An 18,596-nucleotide genomic window follows, 5' to 3' on the forward strand; every position below is an offset into this window, starting at 1 on the left:
AAGTAACCCAAAGGCTAATAATATTAAGGATTAAGCAGGCTGCAAAACATGATAAGGAATGACTTTTGATGGAAAGACAGTACGAAAGATGTTACTGAGTGTTAAGGGCTAAAATTCTAGCTAAACTGTCTAAAATATCTAATGAGTGGTCGCCAATCAATTACAAGCTTTAGCAAGAGTTAGACTTTTAAGCATTTATTAAGGAGAATAAGAATTTGGTAAAGAGAGAGAGAAAGGCCTAGATTCCTATCTATTAAAGGGAGAGCACATTTCTAGCTCCCTTCTCCGCCAGCGTCCTCAGGAAAGAGACCCAGAGTCAGCGCCAGTCTCTTCCTTCCTCCTCCCACTAGTCTGCGTCACTTCCTCCCCGCCAAAGAAAAGACTCCTGGTCTTGCCCTCAAAGACCTTCGCTTCATGGGCAGAACTCTTCTACAGTAAGTATCCAGCAGGTGGCGTCATTCCAATCGTTACATGAGGATATTTCTGACTGGGAAAAGGTAGACTAGTTATTTAGCACAAAAAAAGGGCAATAGATGAACAGCCTAAATGTTACAGTAGTTACCTCCAAGATATTAAGAGAAACAGAAGAAAGCTTCCAGCCCATTAGATGAATCTCTACAGAGAAATTATGGAAAGACATGAACAAGAATCAGAGAGTAAGAAGGCACAGAAAGGTTTCAATGAGCACTTACGAAATTAGGAAGCCTTCAGAATATCGAGGTGTCAGTAACACCACCTTATACAGGAGACCTTTACCAGTGCCACCCGCCCCCTTGCTCATTTCCCAGTCTATATCGATCTTGGATTTACCCAGTTATTTACATGTTGTCTCCTCCATGAAAATGTAAGTTCCTTGAGGGCAGGGGCTGTTTTTTGCCTTTCTTGTATCCCCAAGTCTCAGTAAATGTTTTATGATTGACTGATAAGAAAAAATTAAACAGAAACAATGAGATAATTTTCAAATTTAAGTTAAAGTCTAACCTTTAATGGTTGCTTCTGTTCCAAGTCGAGGTGAACCAGACCCAATCTGGAAACAAAACATGATTATTAATTTTCAAACAAATTAATTTTATAAAGCAATAGATTAATGAACTCCATATTGATATGATCCATATGTACTTTCAACCATTCTTATCTTGACCCAAAAAAAGCAAACTGTTATGTTATTTTGAGTGAAAAAGTAAAACAAACATTGGGTGTATATAACTAAAAAGTTCATATGTTCCATAATGTACTCAGAAATTGGGGTATAGAAAACTAAATATCCTACAGCAAGTTACAAAGATATTCAAGTCTGACTTTTTTTTTCTTTTTTTGCAGGGCAATGGGGGTTAAGTGACTTGCCCAGGGTGACACAGCTAGTAAGTGTCAAGTGTCCAAAGCCGGATTTGAACTCAGGTACTCCTGAATCCAGGGCCAGTGCTTTATCCACTGTGCCACCTAGCTGCCCCAAAGTCTGACTTTTACAAAGACTATTTCAATATGTATTTATCTCTGTGCTGGACTAACAAAGTATTTATTTTAAGTGCCTACTAAATGGTATTGAAAATAACCAAAGTTAAAAGCAATTTTAAGAAAAGAAATTTCCAGGTCTAATATATAATATTTTTTTAAAAATTTAAATGTAGGGGCAGCTAGGTGGCGCAGTAGATAAAGCGCTGGCCCTGGATTCAGGAGGACCTGAGTTCAAATTCAGCCTCAAAACACTTGGCACTTACTAGTTGTGTGACCCACAGCAAGTCACTTAACCCTCATTGCCCCACCAAAAAAAAAAAAAATTAAAAATGTGATCAATGAACTTAGTTTTAGTGATGTTAATCAAAAGTATATAAAACTTCTACTAAAGACTTAAGAACTCTGATCAACATTATGTCAAATCCTATTTCCAGAGGGCTGATGATATTAAAACTACTTCATGATAAAGAGGTGAGGTAGAAGGCAAACTGAGACATATGTTTTTTTGTACATGGCCAATGAAAGAAATTGTTTTGTTTAACTATACATATTTCTTACAGGGGCTCAGATTTTCTTTCTTTTCCAACTGGAAGGGGATGGGGAGAAGATAATGGGAAGATAGGTTCTGCTTAGTAAAAAAAAAAAAAAATTGTAAAAAAGGATATAAAGGGGCAGCTAGGTGGCACAGTGGATAAAGCACCAGCCCTGGATTCAGGAGGAACTGAGTTCAAATCTAGCCTCAGGCACTTGACACTAGCTATGTGACCTTGGACAAGTCACTTAACCCTCACTGCCCTGCCCCGCCCCCCCAAAAGGATATGAAACCTCTTTTAAAGTTTTACAGTAAAAAATTATTACATTAACTCGAGAATTTTATAAAGAGAGAAAGTAACAAGAAATCCTGAAATTCATCCCAGAAAACAAAGTATAACAGTGGAGCTATTAAACAACATTCTTGGCAACTGCTCCTACAAACATAATTTCAAACAGATTCACCAAAGGAGAACTAAAGAGCCTTAATTTTTTTCTTCTAAAATAATATTTAATGCACTCACAGAATTAACATTCATGAAAAATTTGAAAATTTAGTCATTTGAACAATGACTATCATCTTCATAATTAAATAGAAAAAATAAACAGCCGGAAAAAGACTAACCAAAATGAAGTTTTATAAGACCACCACAACTTATTATTTTGATCTCCTGTTTTTAACATTAACCATAATTCTCAGGCTTTAGCACAATTTTTTCTTCAAACCAGCCCCATAATAAATATAGCTGCTGGTTAGAAAGAGCATATTAATTAAAGAAATAGCAAGTTTATAGATATTACTATGAAATTCTGAGATTAGTCCATCTTCATGTACATCCTACTCTTATACAAGATAAGTCATACAGGTAACTTATTAAGACAATTTCATATGGTGATTGCCAGGCAGTATGTAAGAAAAAGATCCTCAGTTGTTCTCAAGCTGAAACAGCAATCATAAAATTATTTCTCTACAATTCTTCCTTCTTAGATGTAGTCCTTTCTTACCAACCATCTTCCACCAGACAAAAGCACCTGAGAGTAACCACAACTATATCACAAAAAAGGAAGGGAAGAAAAAGCAAAACAATACTTTAAGAAAAAATGTGGGGGGCGGCTAGGTGGCGCAGTGGATAAAGCACTGGCCCTGGATTCAGGAGTACCTGAGTTCAAATCCGGCCTCAGACACTTGACACTTACTAGCTGTGTGACCCTGGGCAAGTCACTTAACCCCCACTGCCCTGCAAAAAAAAAAAGAAAGAAAGAAAGAAAAAATGTGATTCGGTGGGCAAAGTACTATACTTGTTCAAGGTACCTGGGTTCTAGAACTATTTTTCTACTACCTAGCTCTGTGATATTGGACAAATCACTTAAACAAAAAAACAACAAACAAAAAAAAGAACCCCCCCCCAAAAAAAAGTCCTATCTTCCTCTGTAAAATCTGAGGGAAGAGACTTTTTTTAAAAAGTCACAATTGTAAAAACTTCACCCACCCTTTTCAAAACAAAAGGTCTGACAACAAATTTCTGAACATATTTCTAAAATGGCCTTCATGGTGTATAACTGGGTATACTCTGGTGTATAACTCTTCCTATTTTATGAACTGATTAACAACTGAAAAAAATCTAAGTAAAGCACCAAGCTCTGCTTAAGGAAAACAATAAGAGTATGTCAATTGTGTCTAGTTAAAAATAACTGAAAATCTGAAACCACAAATCTAAAAGGTACATCAGCTTTCAAAAGTTCCCCCATTCCAATCAGATTTGTTGCTTTTTTTGGCAGGGCCATGGGGGGGTAAGTGACTTGCCCAGGGTCACACAGCTAGTAAGTGTCAAGTGTCTGAGGTCAGATTTGAACTCAGGTCCTCCTGATTCCAGGACTGGTGCTTTATCCACTGAGCCACCTAGCTGCCCCTCAGATTTATTGCTTTAAAAAAAAAATAGGTGTTTTTTCTTAATAGTGTTCAGAGTTGGAGTATCTCCATAGAATACAATGAACAAGCTCTTGTGATATGAAGTCATCAGGCAGTTTCCAGGGACCAATGCTGATCCTTCATTTTTGAAACAAATGAAAAAAGCATAGGCTCCTCTCCAAATCCTAGATAAATGTAGATCTGTCTCTGGGGTAGTCAAAAACAGGTTACATTTTTCAATAAAGAGCCTGACCCTGCAAATTCCAAAGAAACTAAAATTTCTAATCATTCAAAGACCAAAAGCCTAATTACCAATTTATTATCCACAAAAGATAAGATAGGAACAACTGCCACCAAAACAAAAAATTTAAGAATGAGTAATGCTTTCCTCTTTACCATATTTCTTTTTTAAAAAATAAGTACCAATCTAATTACATCCAAGTATCTCTCACAAAACAATATTCTTCCCTTCACTTGATCTACTTGTAATGAATATATGGGATGAAATACAAATACTAAAAGAGATACTGCTGACTGAGATTATTTTCCCACTTGTTTTTGTTGAATAACTAGAAATACAAATTCCTTAATTCAGTCCATCTTATTGAACTTAATTATAATCAGAAATCATGAAATCTATTTTAATTGAACATCTTATGTGTTTATGACATTTTATAGCTTTCAGTGACATTAATTCATTAGATATAAGGACAGCTCTCTCCTTGGCATGTATCAAGTAATAAAAGCCCTGGGCACAGAGTCATGGGACTTAGAGCTGAGACTATAAAGAATAAAATCTAAGTCCTTTATTTTCAGATGAGAAAACTGAGATTGACTCAGAAAAGCTGAGTAACCTGACCAAAGCCACACAGTAGCAGAGGAAGGATTAAAACCCAGGTTCTATGACTCTAAATCTAGCACTTTTTTCCAGTCTATTAAGCTCAAGGTACCTGTAATATTCTGGTCTTATAACAAGAAAACTCCTGCCTCTGGCACTTACTACCTGTGTGACCTTGGTCAAGTCACTTAATTGTCCTAGGTCTCAAGTTTCCCCTTCTATAGAAGAAGAAGTTTGTACCAAAAGGTTTCGAGAGTCCCTACAGCTCTATATAACCAATGAACAGCCACTCTGTGCTTATTATGTGCAGGATTCTGCTATGGGCCAGGGATACCAAGAAGATCTAATGCTACAGTGCTTCTCCTTGAGACGCTTACAATCTGATTACAAAAACAAAACCAACAAATAAAAACAAGAGATTGTGACAAGTGTCAAATGAATCAAGAGTAAAACTTACAGTAGTTCAGAGGAGAGAATAATCATCATAGGCTAAGATCATTCGAAAGACATCATTGAGTAGGAGAGGAGGTAGGACTTCAGATGGGTATTAGAGGGAGAAAAGGACTTTGGCACAAATAGGAAGAGGAGGCCATTACAGATAAAGGGGCAAGAGGAAAATGCACATGGTGTCTTTAAAAACAAACTGATTAGTTTGGCTAGCAGGATAAATCCTTAAGTATAAGCAAGTCATCAAAGCATGCTGAAAATAAGTAGAAGAGTATGGAGGACCTGATTCAAGGGAAGAGTATGGAATTTAGGCAATTATTCAATGGGTAATGAGAATCAGTAAAGATTCTTGGGCAGGGAATGAATGGTACAGAGTGATAGTGTAGAGTGAAATTTAAGATAAATAGGCTGGATGGTGGAGAGAGCTTGAAGACATGGAAAAGCCAATTAGGAAACTATTGGACCAGCAGTACAGACATAGAGAAACAGGGGCCTAGAATATTATGACAGCAATGAGAAGGGAAAGAAAGGGGCAGACTGTATAAAAATCAAAGGGCCTTGGTAATTTCAGGAATCTCAGGAAGAAGGCAAAAATTGTAGATGAATACAAGGTTTCAGACCTCGGTGATAAAATGGGTCATAATTCCACCGACAAAATAGGGGAACTGGCTTTGAGAAGATCAGGAATCCAGTTTTAGTCATATTTAGTTTAAAGTGAGACTGTAACATCTAAGTAGAGACTTCCAGCAGGAAACTGCTGTGGATAAATACTGTCACCTATATGCCAAGCCTTTCAGCAAACTTAGGCTGGTCTCAAGACAACAGACATGCCAGGCCTCTGGTTTTACCGTCTTTAAAACAGGGTTACTGATTTGTTGATGTCTATCTGAGTGGGATATTATGTAAAACAAGATTATATGAAAGTCCATTAGAAATAAAAGTAGTATAAATAGAAAGCTTTTGAATAGCCCACAAAAGTTTAATCTACTAGTCAAACAAAGATCAAGTGAAAGTAAAAGGCACATCAGATATACTATGACAACATAAAGAATAGGAGAGGCTCCTACCTGATTGCTTGGGTCTAGACCAGCATAAGAATTTCGTGAACTGCAACCAACTGGGGGTGTAGCCTCTCGAATAAACTCAGACATTTCAATACCTCCACCAGGGTCACTATGGAAAAAAAGTGGGAAAAAAAAACCTCATTTGAGCAAAACATATGTGATTTATTTATGCTGATGGTTGCTAGATTCTTAAAAATTTACCTACTTATTTCACAATAGGCCAAAAATTTCCCCCCATTAACCTCAGGCCTTCCAATGACTGTATTAGTAATTACATACTAAAGTAGTTTAAAAAAAAAATCCATCCTATACTTTAAGTCTGACATGTTATTATTTCCTGTCAGAAACATATAGCCTGATAATATATAAGGAATCCATTAAACCAATCTACTTTCCTAACACATTAGAATCCTACCTTAATTAAAATAATGGGAATTCTGGAAACTACAATAATTAATTACCAATAAGCCAAATGAGGTGAAAGAGTATTGTTCACAGGATATAATGCCTACACATAAAGAATCAAATACCAAACACAGTAGCCATGATCTGCAAAAGAAACTTCAACTTATTTGATTCAAGAATCAATGAACAATCAAAAAGCATTTGTTAAGTACCCACTATGAGCCAGGCTCTATGCTAGCGATATAGAGACAAAAGCAAAATATCCCCTGCCCTTGAAAAACTTACATTCCAATGTAGGAGACAACGTATACTTACATGATATATACTAAATGAATACAAGATAGTTTTTAGAAGGGATGTACTACTAGAAGTTATGGGAATCAGGAAAGACTTCTTAAAATGGAATGCGACTCACAGGCTGAGCTTTGAAGCAAACTAGGGATTCCAAAAGGTCAGAAGGAAGAAGGGAATGTATTTCAGGCATGAGAATTGGGGAGTCCTTGCTAACTTTGGAAAGAGCAGTTTGGGTTGCATAATAAGGTCAGAATCCAGAATGCAGGGGGTTAAAGAGAAAGTAAGACAAAAGGAAGTGGAAACACCAAATGCACGCAGCTTTTTCAAGGAATTAAACTGTAAAAGGGAAGAGAGATAGAGAAAAATAATTAGTAGAGGTGGTAGGTTCAAGAGAAAGGGGTGTGTGTGTGTGTGTGTGTGTGTGTGTGTGTGTGTGTGTGTGCACGCGCGTGCGTGTGCGTGTGCGTGTGCGTGTGCATGTGTGTTTAGGATAGGAGATATTTTGGATATGTTTAATTAAGTGTCTCCTAAAGAGAGGGAGACACTGAAGATTAGAGAGACTAGATAGATGACAGTGAGGGCAATCTGTAGGAAAAGACAGGAGAACATAAAGGAAGAGGAGAAAAGTTGACTTTGGTCAGGAGAAAGACCATCTCTTCAGCTGAGACTACAACGAAAAAAGAAATAGTAGGGGACGATGTCAAGGCATTGTGAGATGAGAAAGGATTATCAGATGTGGGGGTTCTCAGAGTAAACACTTATTTTTTTATTTATTTATTTATTTTGGTAAAGTGTTCATTTTGAAGAAAGGGTCTCAGCTGAGGGTGGGTAGAAGAAGGCTTGAGGAAAGAAAAAGAATATTTGAAATAGCTACTGTGGCTACTGGGAAAGAAAATCAAATAGAGAGGAGTGAAAGAATCACCTTGCTGCACTGAGGGCTGAGTTAGGAAGAAATAAGTTAAATGTGAGGTGAAAACAATCAGCAGAATTAGCAGAACTTCTTATGCCCCATGCAGCAGCATGTGAACAAGAGCAATGCTTCTGGGGGGGCAGCTAGGTGGCACAGTGAATAGAGCATGGGTCCTGGAGTCAGGAGGACCTGAGTTCAAATTCAGCCTCAGACACTTGACACTAGCTGTGTGATCCTGGGCAAGTCATTTAACACCAACTGCCTCATACATACCTCCACCACCACCACCTCCCACCCCCCGCCAAATGATGCTTCTTCACCTTGTGCTGCATATTATTTTCCTGTCTAACGGTAGATGTACAAAGTAAATTATGCTTAGTAATAAGAATATTAGCAGATTACTGTCAGGTCTACATTGTAGCAGGAAGTATAATTCCAATGTGTGAGCCTAGGATGACTAGGCAGCTAGGTGGCCCAGTAGAGAGAACATTGGACCTGGAGTCAGGAAGATCTGAGTTCAAATTTAACCTCAGACACTGTGACCCTGGGCAAGCCACTTAAACTATTTGCCTCCGTTTCCTTAACTGGAAAAAAAAAATGAAGATAACAGCATCCATTCTCTCTCTCAAGCATTGTTGTAAGAATGAGATAATACTTGTGAAGCCTTTTGCAAAGCTTAAAGAACTATATAAAGGTTACTTGTTGTTATTATTATTATTATTAACAAAAGACTACAGCAGTCTTTTTTGTTTTCATTAAATATGTCATACAGAATTATGGATACTAACAATTTTTTTTTGTCATTTTTTTTTTTTTGGTGAGGCAATTGGGGTTAAGTGACTTGCCCAGGGTCACACAGCTAGTAAGTGTTAAGTGTCTGAGGCTAGATTTGAACTCAGGTTCTCCTGAATCCAAGGCAGTGCTCTATCCATTGCGCCACCTAGCTGCCCCTGACACTAACTTAATTTTAATACCTGAAGTTTAAAATACTTCAGGGTAAAATGAAAAAGTGTCATGTTGAACACCATCTACTAATAAAGAAAGTTCACTTAGTTCAGTCCTAATAGATTTGGGAGAGAAAGAAGGAAACTTAAGTTTTAACAGCTAGGAATGCCCACACAGGAAAAAAATCCTACTGGATTGTCTGAAATAATATCTCAAAAGTCAAGAAAAGGCTATAAAGGGCTAAAAAGTTCAATGGAGAAATACAGCACTCTAGTTGTGATTATTCGCAATTTCAGAATATCGCTGCTGAAACATGACACCCACCTCCTGACAGAGAGGTGATGGATTCAACATAGTTCTGGACAAAATTAATGTTGTATTCAATGTAATAGTTCATTTTGGGGAATATGCATGTTTTTGTTTTGCTTTTGAATAGGGTAGAAGGAGGTAGAAGAGGGAAACTAGGGATGTTTATAAAAAGATTTTTTTTAAAGGAAAGCCAGAAGTAATCAAAGGCAAGAAGGGCAGTTTTTATAAAGTTATATGAAAAACTTACTATATACTTAAAAAGAAAAGCAAGCTTTACATAATAGAGAGTCACAAATTCAGGTGTAATCTCCCCCTTCTGTTCTACAATGTATATGGACATTATCTTTTATTTGATATTTAAGGGGGGGAAAAAATCTAATACTAAAGTAGCAGCTGCTATCAAAGTTTTCAATTTCCCAGTCCACACAAGCTATACTAGTGCTAAGTAACCAGAAACGTGGCTGCTACCTGCACTGGACTTCATTCCCTAATCTTGTTTCCACTGGAATTGTAAAGAATAAAAAGGACAGAGAAAAGATATGGACAAGCATATCAAACAAGAATAAGAGTTTCTGCATACTTCTATGGAAACAATTTTTTGCTGCTACCTTAGTCATAAAGAAAAACCGTAACAAGGGTTTACATTTATACAATTCTGTCTTTTAGAGCTTCATATGTGTCATCTCATTTGATCTTTACAACATCCCTATATGGTAAATATTACAGGTATTATTACCCCCATTTTAGAGATGAAGAAACTAAGATGCAGAATGATTAAATAACTTGTCTAAAATCACACAGTCCTGAGAAGTAGAGTCAAAATTCAAATTCAAGTCTTCTGATTCCAGGTTTAACATTCTTTCAACTGAACTACAGTGCCATTAATAAGGTAATGAGGTATACTGAAACATCCTAGTTTTAGATTCCATTTATTTTTGTGATCTACACTTATACTTCTATACTGAAGGAGCCTTATTTTACAGAGAGAGAGAGAAATATGAATGAGTGAGTATATCACTTTATCACTTGTTGGCTAACCTTCTGGTTTGCCAAATCTGCTTTGGCTGACTATTAGATAAAATATCCATCATTAAGCCTCGACTGAAAGCCTTTTCAGCTTGGTATGAACACGGGGTTACTTTCATACCATAATGAGTCATTAAGGGATACATGGAGTTCTTCACTTACAGCAAGGAGAAAACGTATTACTGTATTTGTAAGTTCTTTTTAGTATAAAGCAAGTTTCCCTGTAATTCCATAATATTTTTAGATAGACATATAAACGCATATAGGATAAGAAGAGAAGTGGTCGAATGGTAATTTTTTAAAAAGTATCAAATTTCTCTGGTAAGGGCTTGTTATCACAGCTATATAAACAATAATTATATATAGTATTAATAGCCATTCCCAGATGGATAAATGGTCAAAGAATATGAAAAAATAGTTCTCAAAATGAATAAAAATTTATTTTTAAAAAGAGGCAATGATATCTAATAAGGTGAGCAACTTTGACTTGCATAGCACTAAACAAATCATAAGTGTTTTTAACTCTTTGTGCTTCAGTTATCTTCACCTATTAAAAAAAAAAAACAAAAACCAGTCCACAGTTGTGGCAAAAGCAGCATATATTCCACATAGGCTAGGTGAATGTCTACCTAAAAAAGCAAGAGAATCTGCCTCAAGACTAAGGTTCAAATTACTCCTCTAGTTTTACAAAAACTTCCAATGTAGGAAATGTAGAAGGGGAAGTATACCCAAACTGAATCAATGCTGTATTCTTATTGAATATTCTTTTCAAGCTATTGTCAAATAAATGGCTTTTGTTAAATATTAGATGGTCCATGAGGGTCTCATTTTATTCCAATCCTGAGCTGTATACCACTGGACTAAAGTCAGGCCTGACTCAAGATGTTTGGAGTAGCTGACAAGTTTGGTTCATAATGAACCTAATTCAGTAAAGAAAGGGCACAGAGGACTGGCATCCCTTGGCTGCCACAATATGACCATATATATCAAGTCTTCTCATTGTGACAGGAAGAATACAGATACCATGAGGACTAAAATTCTCCCCCTCTGGTTAATGGTACTAAAAAAGCTGGACTGCCAACATAAGGAAATGAAAGTAAACATATTTAATGACCAGAATTAGTAATGAATATGCTCTTTGTTTTTAAGGACCATGCCTTGAAAACAGACTTTTGAACTTCAACAATAGCAGAAGTGAAAGGGAAAATCCTTATATGGACAGAAATCTGATCCCGGGAAGGAAATATGGTCTCCAACCAGGAGGTTTCAATGGAAATTATCAGGTGTATAAGTGAAGAAAATCAAGAGCAAAGATAAGCAAGCCCTAGGGACAGCTAGGCGACACAGTGGATAAAGCGCTGGCCTTGGATTCAGGAGGACCTGGGTTCAAATCCCTCCTCAGACACTTGACACTAGCTGTGTGACCTTGGGCAAGTCACTTAACCCTCACTGCCCCGCCCCCCCCCCAAAGATAAGCAAGCCCCAGGGAGCCAGCAGGTTATTTCTTTTGTCACAAGATCAAAGAGTGAGAGGTATTTTGCCACCAAGGAATTATAAAGCTGCAGAAGTTCACAAGACCTTGTTAAGTCACTAGAACAATGATTGGTAGGGATGTAATCCAACTGAAATCTTTCTGCAGAAGAGTTATATCAGTTTGGGAATCTCACAGACAATTTACTTGTACAAATCCAGATGAAACAGTTATAGACACCCCAGAAAAAGACCATTCTTTTTAGGTACCTAACATGAGGAGCTGTGGCCCCGATAAAAAAACAACAACAATAACAACAAAACCTCGACAGCCAGTTCCCCAAATGGAAATCAATGAATGAGGATGAAATTCATAAAGGAAATGATTATGGTACACTGTATCTATGCTGCCTCAATAGGGCATCCCACACTCTACGGCCAAGTGTAGGGAGCAATTAAATATCACCTTGTACATGGGACACCACCCTATTTATTAAGCATCTACTATGTGCCAGGAACTGTGCTAAACACTGGGAATACACATACAAGTAGAAAGAGACAGGCCCTGCCCTCACGGAGCTTACATGCTAATGGGTGGAAGATAACACATTAAAAAAAAGAGGAGGAGAAGGGTGGCAAGGGAAAGAGACAAAGGTACTATGCTTGGGCTACAGCAAAGGAGGAAGTGTGGCTTAGAGAAAAATGAGACATGGCTGGTCTTGGCACCCCCCCCCCTTTTAAATTATTTAAGAGGAGTCATCCAATCAGAAGGAGAGGCCAAAGTGGGAAAGAGTACTTAAAATGGTTAAGCTTGAGGATGAAGAGCTGGGGCATGATAGTGCAGCCTTTAGGCCACCAGTAGAGACTGGAGTAGCCACAGTAGCTCTCCAGGCAAATACAGATATCTATACATGTAGATACAGTGGGGGGTGGTAGAAAGAGCTGCTTTGCTGGGCCCACTACCTTGAAGATTAGAAAGTGGTAATATACCTTCTCCCATTGTAAGCTTTGAGTATGGCTCTAGGAACATGAGATTGATAAGATTTAGATCCACTAGCAGTCTAGAGCCTGTGTGGTAAAAAGGAGAGGGCAAAGAACCTAGTTCAAATACAGTCTCAGAGACTTAATAGCTATATAATCCTAGGCAAGTCACTTAATCCAACTGTGCTTGTTTCCTCATCTATAAAATAAAGGGTTTAAACTCAATGACTTTTAAAAATATATATTGCTTATATTTCTATCATTCCTATTTTAGGAGTGCTTCTCTTCTGAAATAAAACATCTTTTTGCCAAAATTACAGAACTGCAGCAATTTTTAAAAGCTACAAAAGAATTAATTACAAAAGAATGGAATAGAAAGTAACAATAAGATAGAAAGGGAGAAGGAGGTAAAGGGGAAGTTTTTATATTTTCCTAAACCAAAGGAAAATGAAATGAATGGGCTATTTTCAACACTTAAGATACTAAGCTAAAGGAAAGTAACATTAAATAGTTGCTTAATCTAAATAAGGAAACTAGCTTTTTAGATGCCATGAAATTATAAAAATATTCTCCTGTCTGTCCCTTTACTGAACCCAAGTAATGCAGCAAGGTAGTATTAATCAAAGTTAAAGCCTCCATAAGATGTCCTATCTGTTTATATACCTTCAAGTCCTATGTCCATAATATGAACTAGTTTTTAAAAATAAGAAACACTGTAAATTCAAAATACAACTGGACTTCCAGTGCCAAGATGGCAAAGTGAGGAAGGAACCCTCTGAAGCTCTCCCAAATTTCCCCTCCAAACCAATAGAAAACCGCTGCAGAATTGTTCCAGGGGCAGAGAAGCATCTCACCAGCCCTGCAGAAAGGTTTACTTTACCTGGGTGGGAGGCAAAAGAGATCTAAGAACAGCAGCAGCAGTAGCTAGGCTCACAGCAGGAAGCCTGAAGCAGGGTTCTAAGCCTGGAGCAAATCTACCAGTGATGCCCCATCCTCGTGGAAACTAGCAGTCCCCTGGGCAAGTGAGTAGTTTGGGAAGCATTGCAAGAACCCTCACCTGCCACAACAACCCCAGCACAAACCACAGGCTTTGACCCCATTGCTAACCAGTAGTGAAGCCCTACCCAAGGCTGGCCAATATCAAGTTCTCACTCCTGGGGCCTACCAGCCCAGAGACTCTTTTTCCATAGCAAACCAGTAACAGTGCCCCATCACTTGGGCAGATCTGCAACAAAACTATTCCTCCAGGGCCTGCTAGCAGAGAGACTCTGTTACCATAGCAACACAGCAGCAGGATACTGCCCCTGAGAAGGACCAGCAACAAGATCCCTCCTCCAGGGACAATAACCAGAATGACTTTTAACTATAGCAACCCAGCAACAGAGCACCAACTCTGGAAAAGGCCAGCCCACACCCAGGGGAGGCCAAAAGGGAGGACCAAGCCCCCCCAATACCAGTGAGAAGGGAAGCTTACCCTACAGAGAAAAAAATTGACTAAGCCCTACAGCCTAGTGAAAGCCACCAGTAAGACCCAGAGCCTCAGCACAAAAACTTGGGACAGTGCAGGAAAAAGCCCATAAAACACCAATTCACAAAAAAAGGCATAAAAATGAGCCAAAAAAAAAAAGTTTGACCATAGAAAGTTACTATGATGATAGGGGAGGACTATAGTAACAAAATGGCTACAGGTGAAGCTTCAAAGAAAAATGTAAATTGGTCTCAGGAAAAAAAAAAAATCCTAGAGAAGCAGATTATGAAGTGACATTGATGGGTTGATACCCAAAAAAACAAAATAAAGAAAAAGAAATTGCATGGAAGAAGGGGAGAAACTGAATGAGGTAAATTGTCCCACACAAAAGAGACATGAAAGAATTATTATAATGGAGGACAAAATTGGAGGGGCGCAGGTAAAGGTTAAACCTAATTCTCATAAAAAATGGCTCAAAGAGGGAATAACATACACACTCAGTTGGATATTGAAATCTATCTTACCCTATAAGGAAGTTAAAAAAGGACAGGGATAATAGAAGGGGGAAAGGGGAGTGATGAAATGGAAGGGATATTGGGGAAGGCTGTGATCAAAAGTAAAACACTTTTGAGGAGGGAAAAGGTGGGAGCTAAAAATGGGGGGGGGGAACAAGTGAAAAATAGCATGGAAGGAAATAAACAGTTATAACTATAAATGTAGGGCAGCTAGGTGGCACAGTGGATAGAGCACCAGTCCTGGAGTCAAGAGGACCTGAGTTCAAATCCAGCCTCAGATACGTGACACTTACTAGCTGTGTGACCCTGGCCTAGTCACTTAACCCCAATTGCCTCACCAAAAAAAAAAAAAAAAAAAGAATAACTATAAATGTAAAGGAGATGAATTCACCTGTTAAACAGAAGCAGATAACAGAATGGATTAAAAACCAAAATCTTACAATAGCCTCACTTTTTTCTTTTTCCTGCGGGCAATGAGGGTTAAATGACTTGCCCAGGATCACACAGCTAGTAAGTGGCAAGTGTCTAAGGTAGGATTTGAACTCAGGTCCTCCTGAATCCAGAGACAATGCTTTATCCACTGTGCTGCCCTCCTACAATATCTTTATAAGAAACACATGTGAAGCAGAGAGTTATACACAAGATAAACATAAAGAGCTGAAACAGAATCTATTATGCTTCAGCAGAAGCAAAGAAAGCAGTGGTAGCAATCATAATTTCTGACAAAGCAGAAGCAAAAAAAGATCTAATTAAAAGAGATAAAAGAAGCAAAGTATATCTTGCTGAAAGGTACCAGAGACAATGAAGTCATATCAATACTTAACATATAGGCACCAAATGGTACAGCATCTAAATTTTTGAAGAAGTTGAATGAGTTACAGGAAGAAATAGATAATAAAACTATACTACTAGGGGACCTTAACCTTCCCCTCTCAGAACTGGATAAATCTAATCAAAAAATAAACGAGAAAGAAGTTAAGGAAATGAATACAATTCTGTAAAAGTTAGATATGATAGCTCTCTGGAGAAAATTGAATGGCAATAGAAAGAAGTAACCTTCTCAGCACTACATGGGACCTACACAAAAAATGACAAAGGAAATAAAAATCTCCCAGCAGATGCAGAAAAGCAAAAATAAGTGCATCCTTTTCAGATCAAAATGCAGTAAAAATTACATTCAATAATGAACTGAAAGAGATTAAAAATTAATTGGAGGGGCAACTAGGTTGCGCAGTGGATAAAGCACCGGCCCTGGATTCAGGAGTACCTGAGTTCAGATCCAACCTCAGACATCTGACACCAGCTGTGTGACCTTGGGCAAGTCACTTAGCCCCAAATGCCTCACCAAAAAAAGGGAAATTAAATAATCTGATCCTAAAAAACAAGTGGGTCAAAGAAAAAATCATAGAAACAATCATTTTCATTAAAGAAAATGACAATGATGAGAACATATCAAACTTTATGGGATGCAGCCAAAGCCATACTTAGGGAAAAATTTATATGCCTAACTGCTTACATCAATAAAATAGAGAAAAAGCAGATCAATGAATTGAGCATGAAACCAAAAAAACTAGAAAATGAACAAATTAAAAATGCCCAACTAAATACCAAATTGGAAATCCTGAAAATCAAAGGAGAGATTGATAATTCTGAAAGAAAACTACTGAACTAATAAATAAAACTAGAAGCTGGTTTTATGAAAAAAACACAATAAAATAGATAAATCATTGATTAATTTTATCAAAAAACAAAGGAAAGGAAACCAAATTACTAGCATCAAAAATGAAAAGGGTGGACTCATCATCAATGAAGAGGAAATTAAGACAATTGTTAGAGACTATTTTGCTCAATTATATGCAAATAAATTTTACAATCTAAATGAAATGGTTGAATATCTACAAAAAGATAAATTACCCTAAAGAAATAAAAGAAATTTAGGACCAAAGAAGACATAAAGAGCAATACAAAATGTAAAACAGATAACTTTGATTATATAAAATTTAAAAAGCTTTTGCACAAACAAAACTAATGTAACCAAGATTATAAGGAAAGCAGAAAATTGGGAAAGAATTTTTGAAACAAGTATATCTGATAAAGGCCTCATTTCTCAAATATATAGAGAATTGAGACAAATTTATTAGAATACAAGTTATTCCCCAATTGATAAATGGTCAAAAGATATGAACAGGCAGTTTTCAGACAAAGAAATCAACGCTATCGTCATATGAATAAAATGCTTTAAATCACAATTATCAGGGAAATGCAAATTAAAACAACTCTGAGGTATCACCTCAAACCTATCAGAGTGGCAAATATAACAAGAAAGGAAAATATTAGATATTGGAGAGGATGTGGGAAAACTGGAATGCTAATCCACTGTTGGTGGATTTATGAACTGATCCAACCATTCTGGAACCATGCCCAAATGGCTATCAAACTGTGCATATCACTGCTATGTTTACATCTCAAAGACATCCAAAAAAGAGAAAAAAACCTATATGTACAAAAATATTTATAGCAGCTCTTTTTGTCGTGGCTAAGAACTGGAAATCAAAGGAATATCCATCAACTGGGGAATAGATGAATATGTGGCATATGATTATAATGAAATATTATTGTGCTACGAGAAATGACAAGCAGGATGATTTCAGAAAGGTCTGGAATGATTTATATGAACTGATATACAGTGAAGTGATCAGAACCAGGAAAACACTGTGCACAGGTCACTGTGCAGTAGTGTTTGATGAAGAACTGTGAATGACTTAACTACTCTCAGCAATACAAAGATCCAAGGCAATCCCAAAGGACATAATATCTATCCACCTCCAAAGAAAGAGATAGACTAAACATAGACTGAAGCATGCAATTTTTCGCTTTATTTCTTTCATTTTTTTGGAGTTTTCTTGTACAAAATTACTAATATAGTAATGTTTTACATAATTGCACATGTATAACCTATACCTGATTGCTCACCAATAGAATCTGGAACTCAGAACTTTAAAAAAATTTGTTTACTATTATTTTTAAAAATACAATCTGCTCCTCTATTGCCCCATCAATAATCTATCATAGGAGGGGCAGCTAGGTGGTGCAGTGGATAAAGCACAGGCTCTGGATTCAGGAGTACCTAAATTCAAATCCGGCCTCAGACACTTGACACTTACTAGCTGTGTGACCCTGGGCAAGTCACTTAACCCTCATTGCCTCACCAAAAAACAAAAACAAATCTATCATAGGAGACAGCCCTCACATATGTACACCTCGAAAACTGATCTTGGAATACCCATAACATTCATCTGGATAAAGCTTAATGGAGTGTAAGGGCCCTGCCAGCTCTAAGTCTATGATCCATGGAAATACTAGTAAGACTGGACCAGCCCCTAGACAATAAAAGCCCTTCAGTCCAACCTAAGCCAAAAATCAAACCCTAAAGCTCTCAAACTGTTAGATAATAAGGGGCCCTCCGATAAAAGCCAAATGTAGCCTCTAGAACCACCAGTTAGGGAGGCCTAGGCCTTCCCCCTAAAGGTGGTTAATTTGTGGGCTGTCTAAAAACTATAGTGAAGTAACTTCTTGGGAATTTTCATATAACATTTATGTAATTCATTGCGACTCTTTAGTGTAAGGAACTGAGGAAAGGACAATGTCTGAACTTCTTTAGGACCTCAGAAAATTTTCTAGAATTGGGATTATGACAACTGGGTATGAACAACTGCAAAATGTACTCTAGCTGATTTGCTGAGAACAGCAAGAATTAAAGGCTATAAGGACGAGAATAAATTTGTTTTTCAGAAAAATTACTCTAATAGTCTCCCTGCATCAATTTCAAATTTAGAGTCCTTAATCTACCTTACTAGTGTTACTGAGTTATAAGAGATGGGCAGAAAAGGTATTACACTGCCAAGAGACTAAGGAAGAAAAATTATAAACTACTACTTATAAGCTCATGAGAGAGAAAAAAAAAGACTATGTACGTATCAATGTACATACTTCCACTACTGTCCTAAAAATGTAAATATAAACAGCAGT

General features: G+C 37.2%; 1 protein-coding gene across 5 annotated transcripts in view; it reads right to left on the reverse strand.

The window, feature by feature from the left end:
* Nucleotides 1-18,596, reverse strand: part of PCNX1 (pecanex 1) — a 212,978-nt gene that overhangs the window by 149,290 nt on the left and 45,092 nt on the right. For all 5 annotated transcript variants that reach the window (XM_043989028.1, XM_043989027.1, XM_043989025.1 and 2 more), the window contains exons 3-4: nt 6,248-6,353; nt 982-1,027 (exon numbers count right to left, since the gene is read on the reverse strand). In XM_043989028.1, coding sequence (XP_043844963.1) covers nt 982-1,027; nt 6,248-6,353 — 152 coding nt within the window. The remainder of the gene's footprint in view (nt 1-981; nt 1,028-6,247; nt 6,354-18,596) is intronic.

The sequence above is a fragment of the Dromiciops gliroides genome, chromosome 2 (genome assembly GCF_019393635.1).
Source record: "Dromiciops gliroides isolate mDroGli1 chromosome 2, mDroGli1.pri, whole genome shotgun sequence".
Classification (NCBI taxonomy): Eukaryota; Metazoa; Chordata; class Mammalia; order Microbiotheria; family Microbiotheriidae; genus Dromiciops; species Dromiciops gliroides.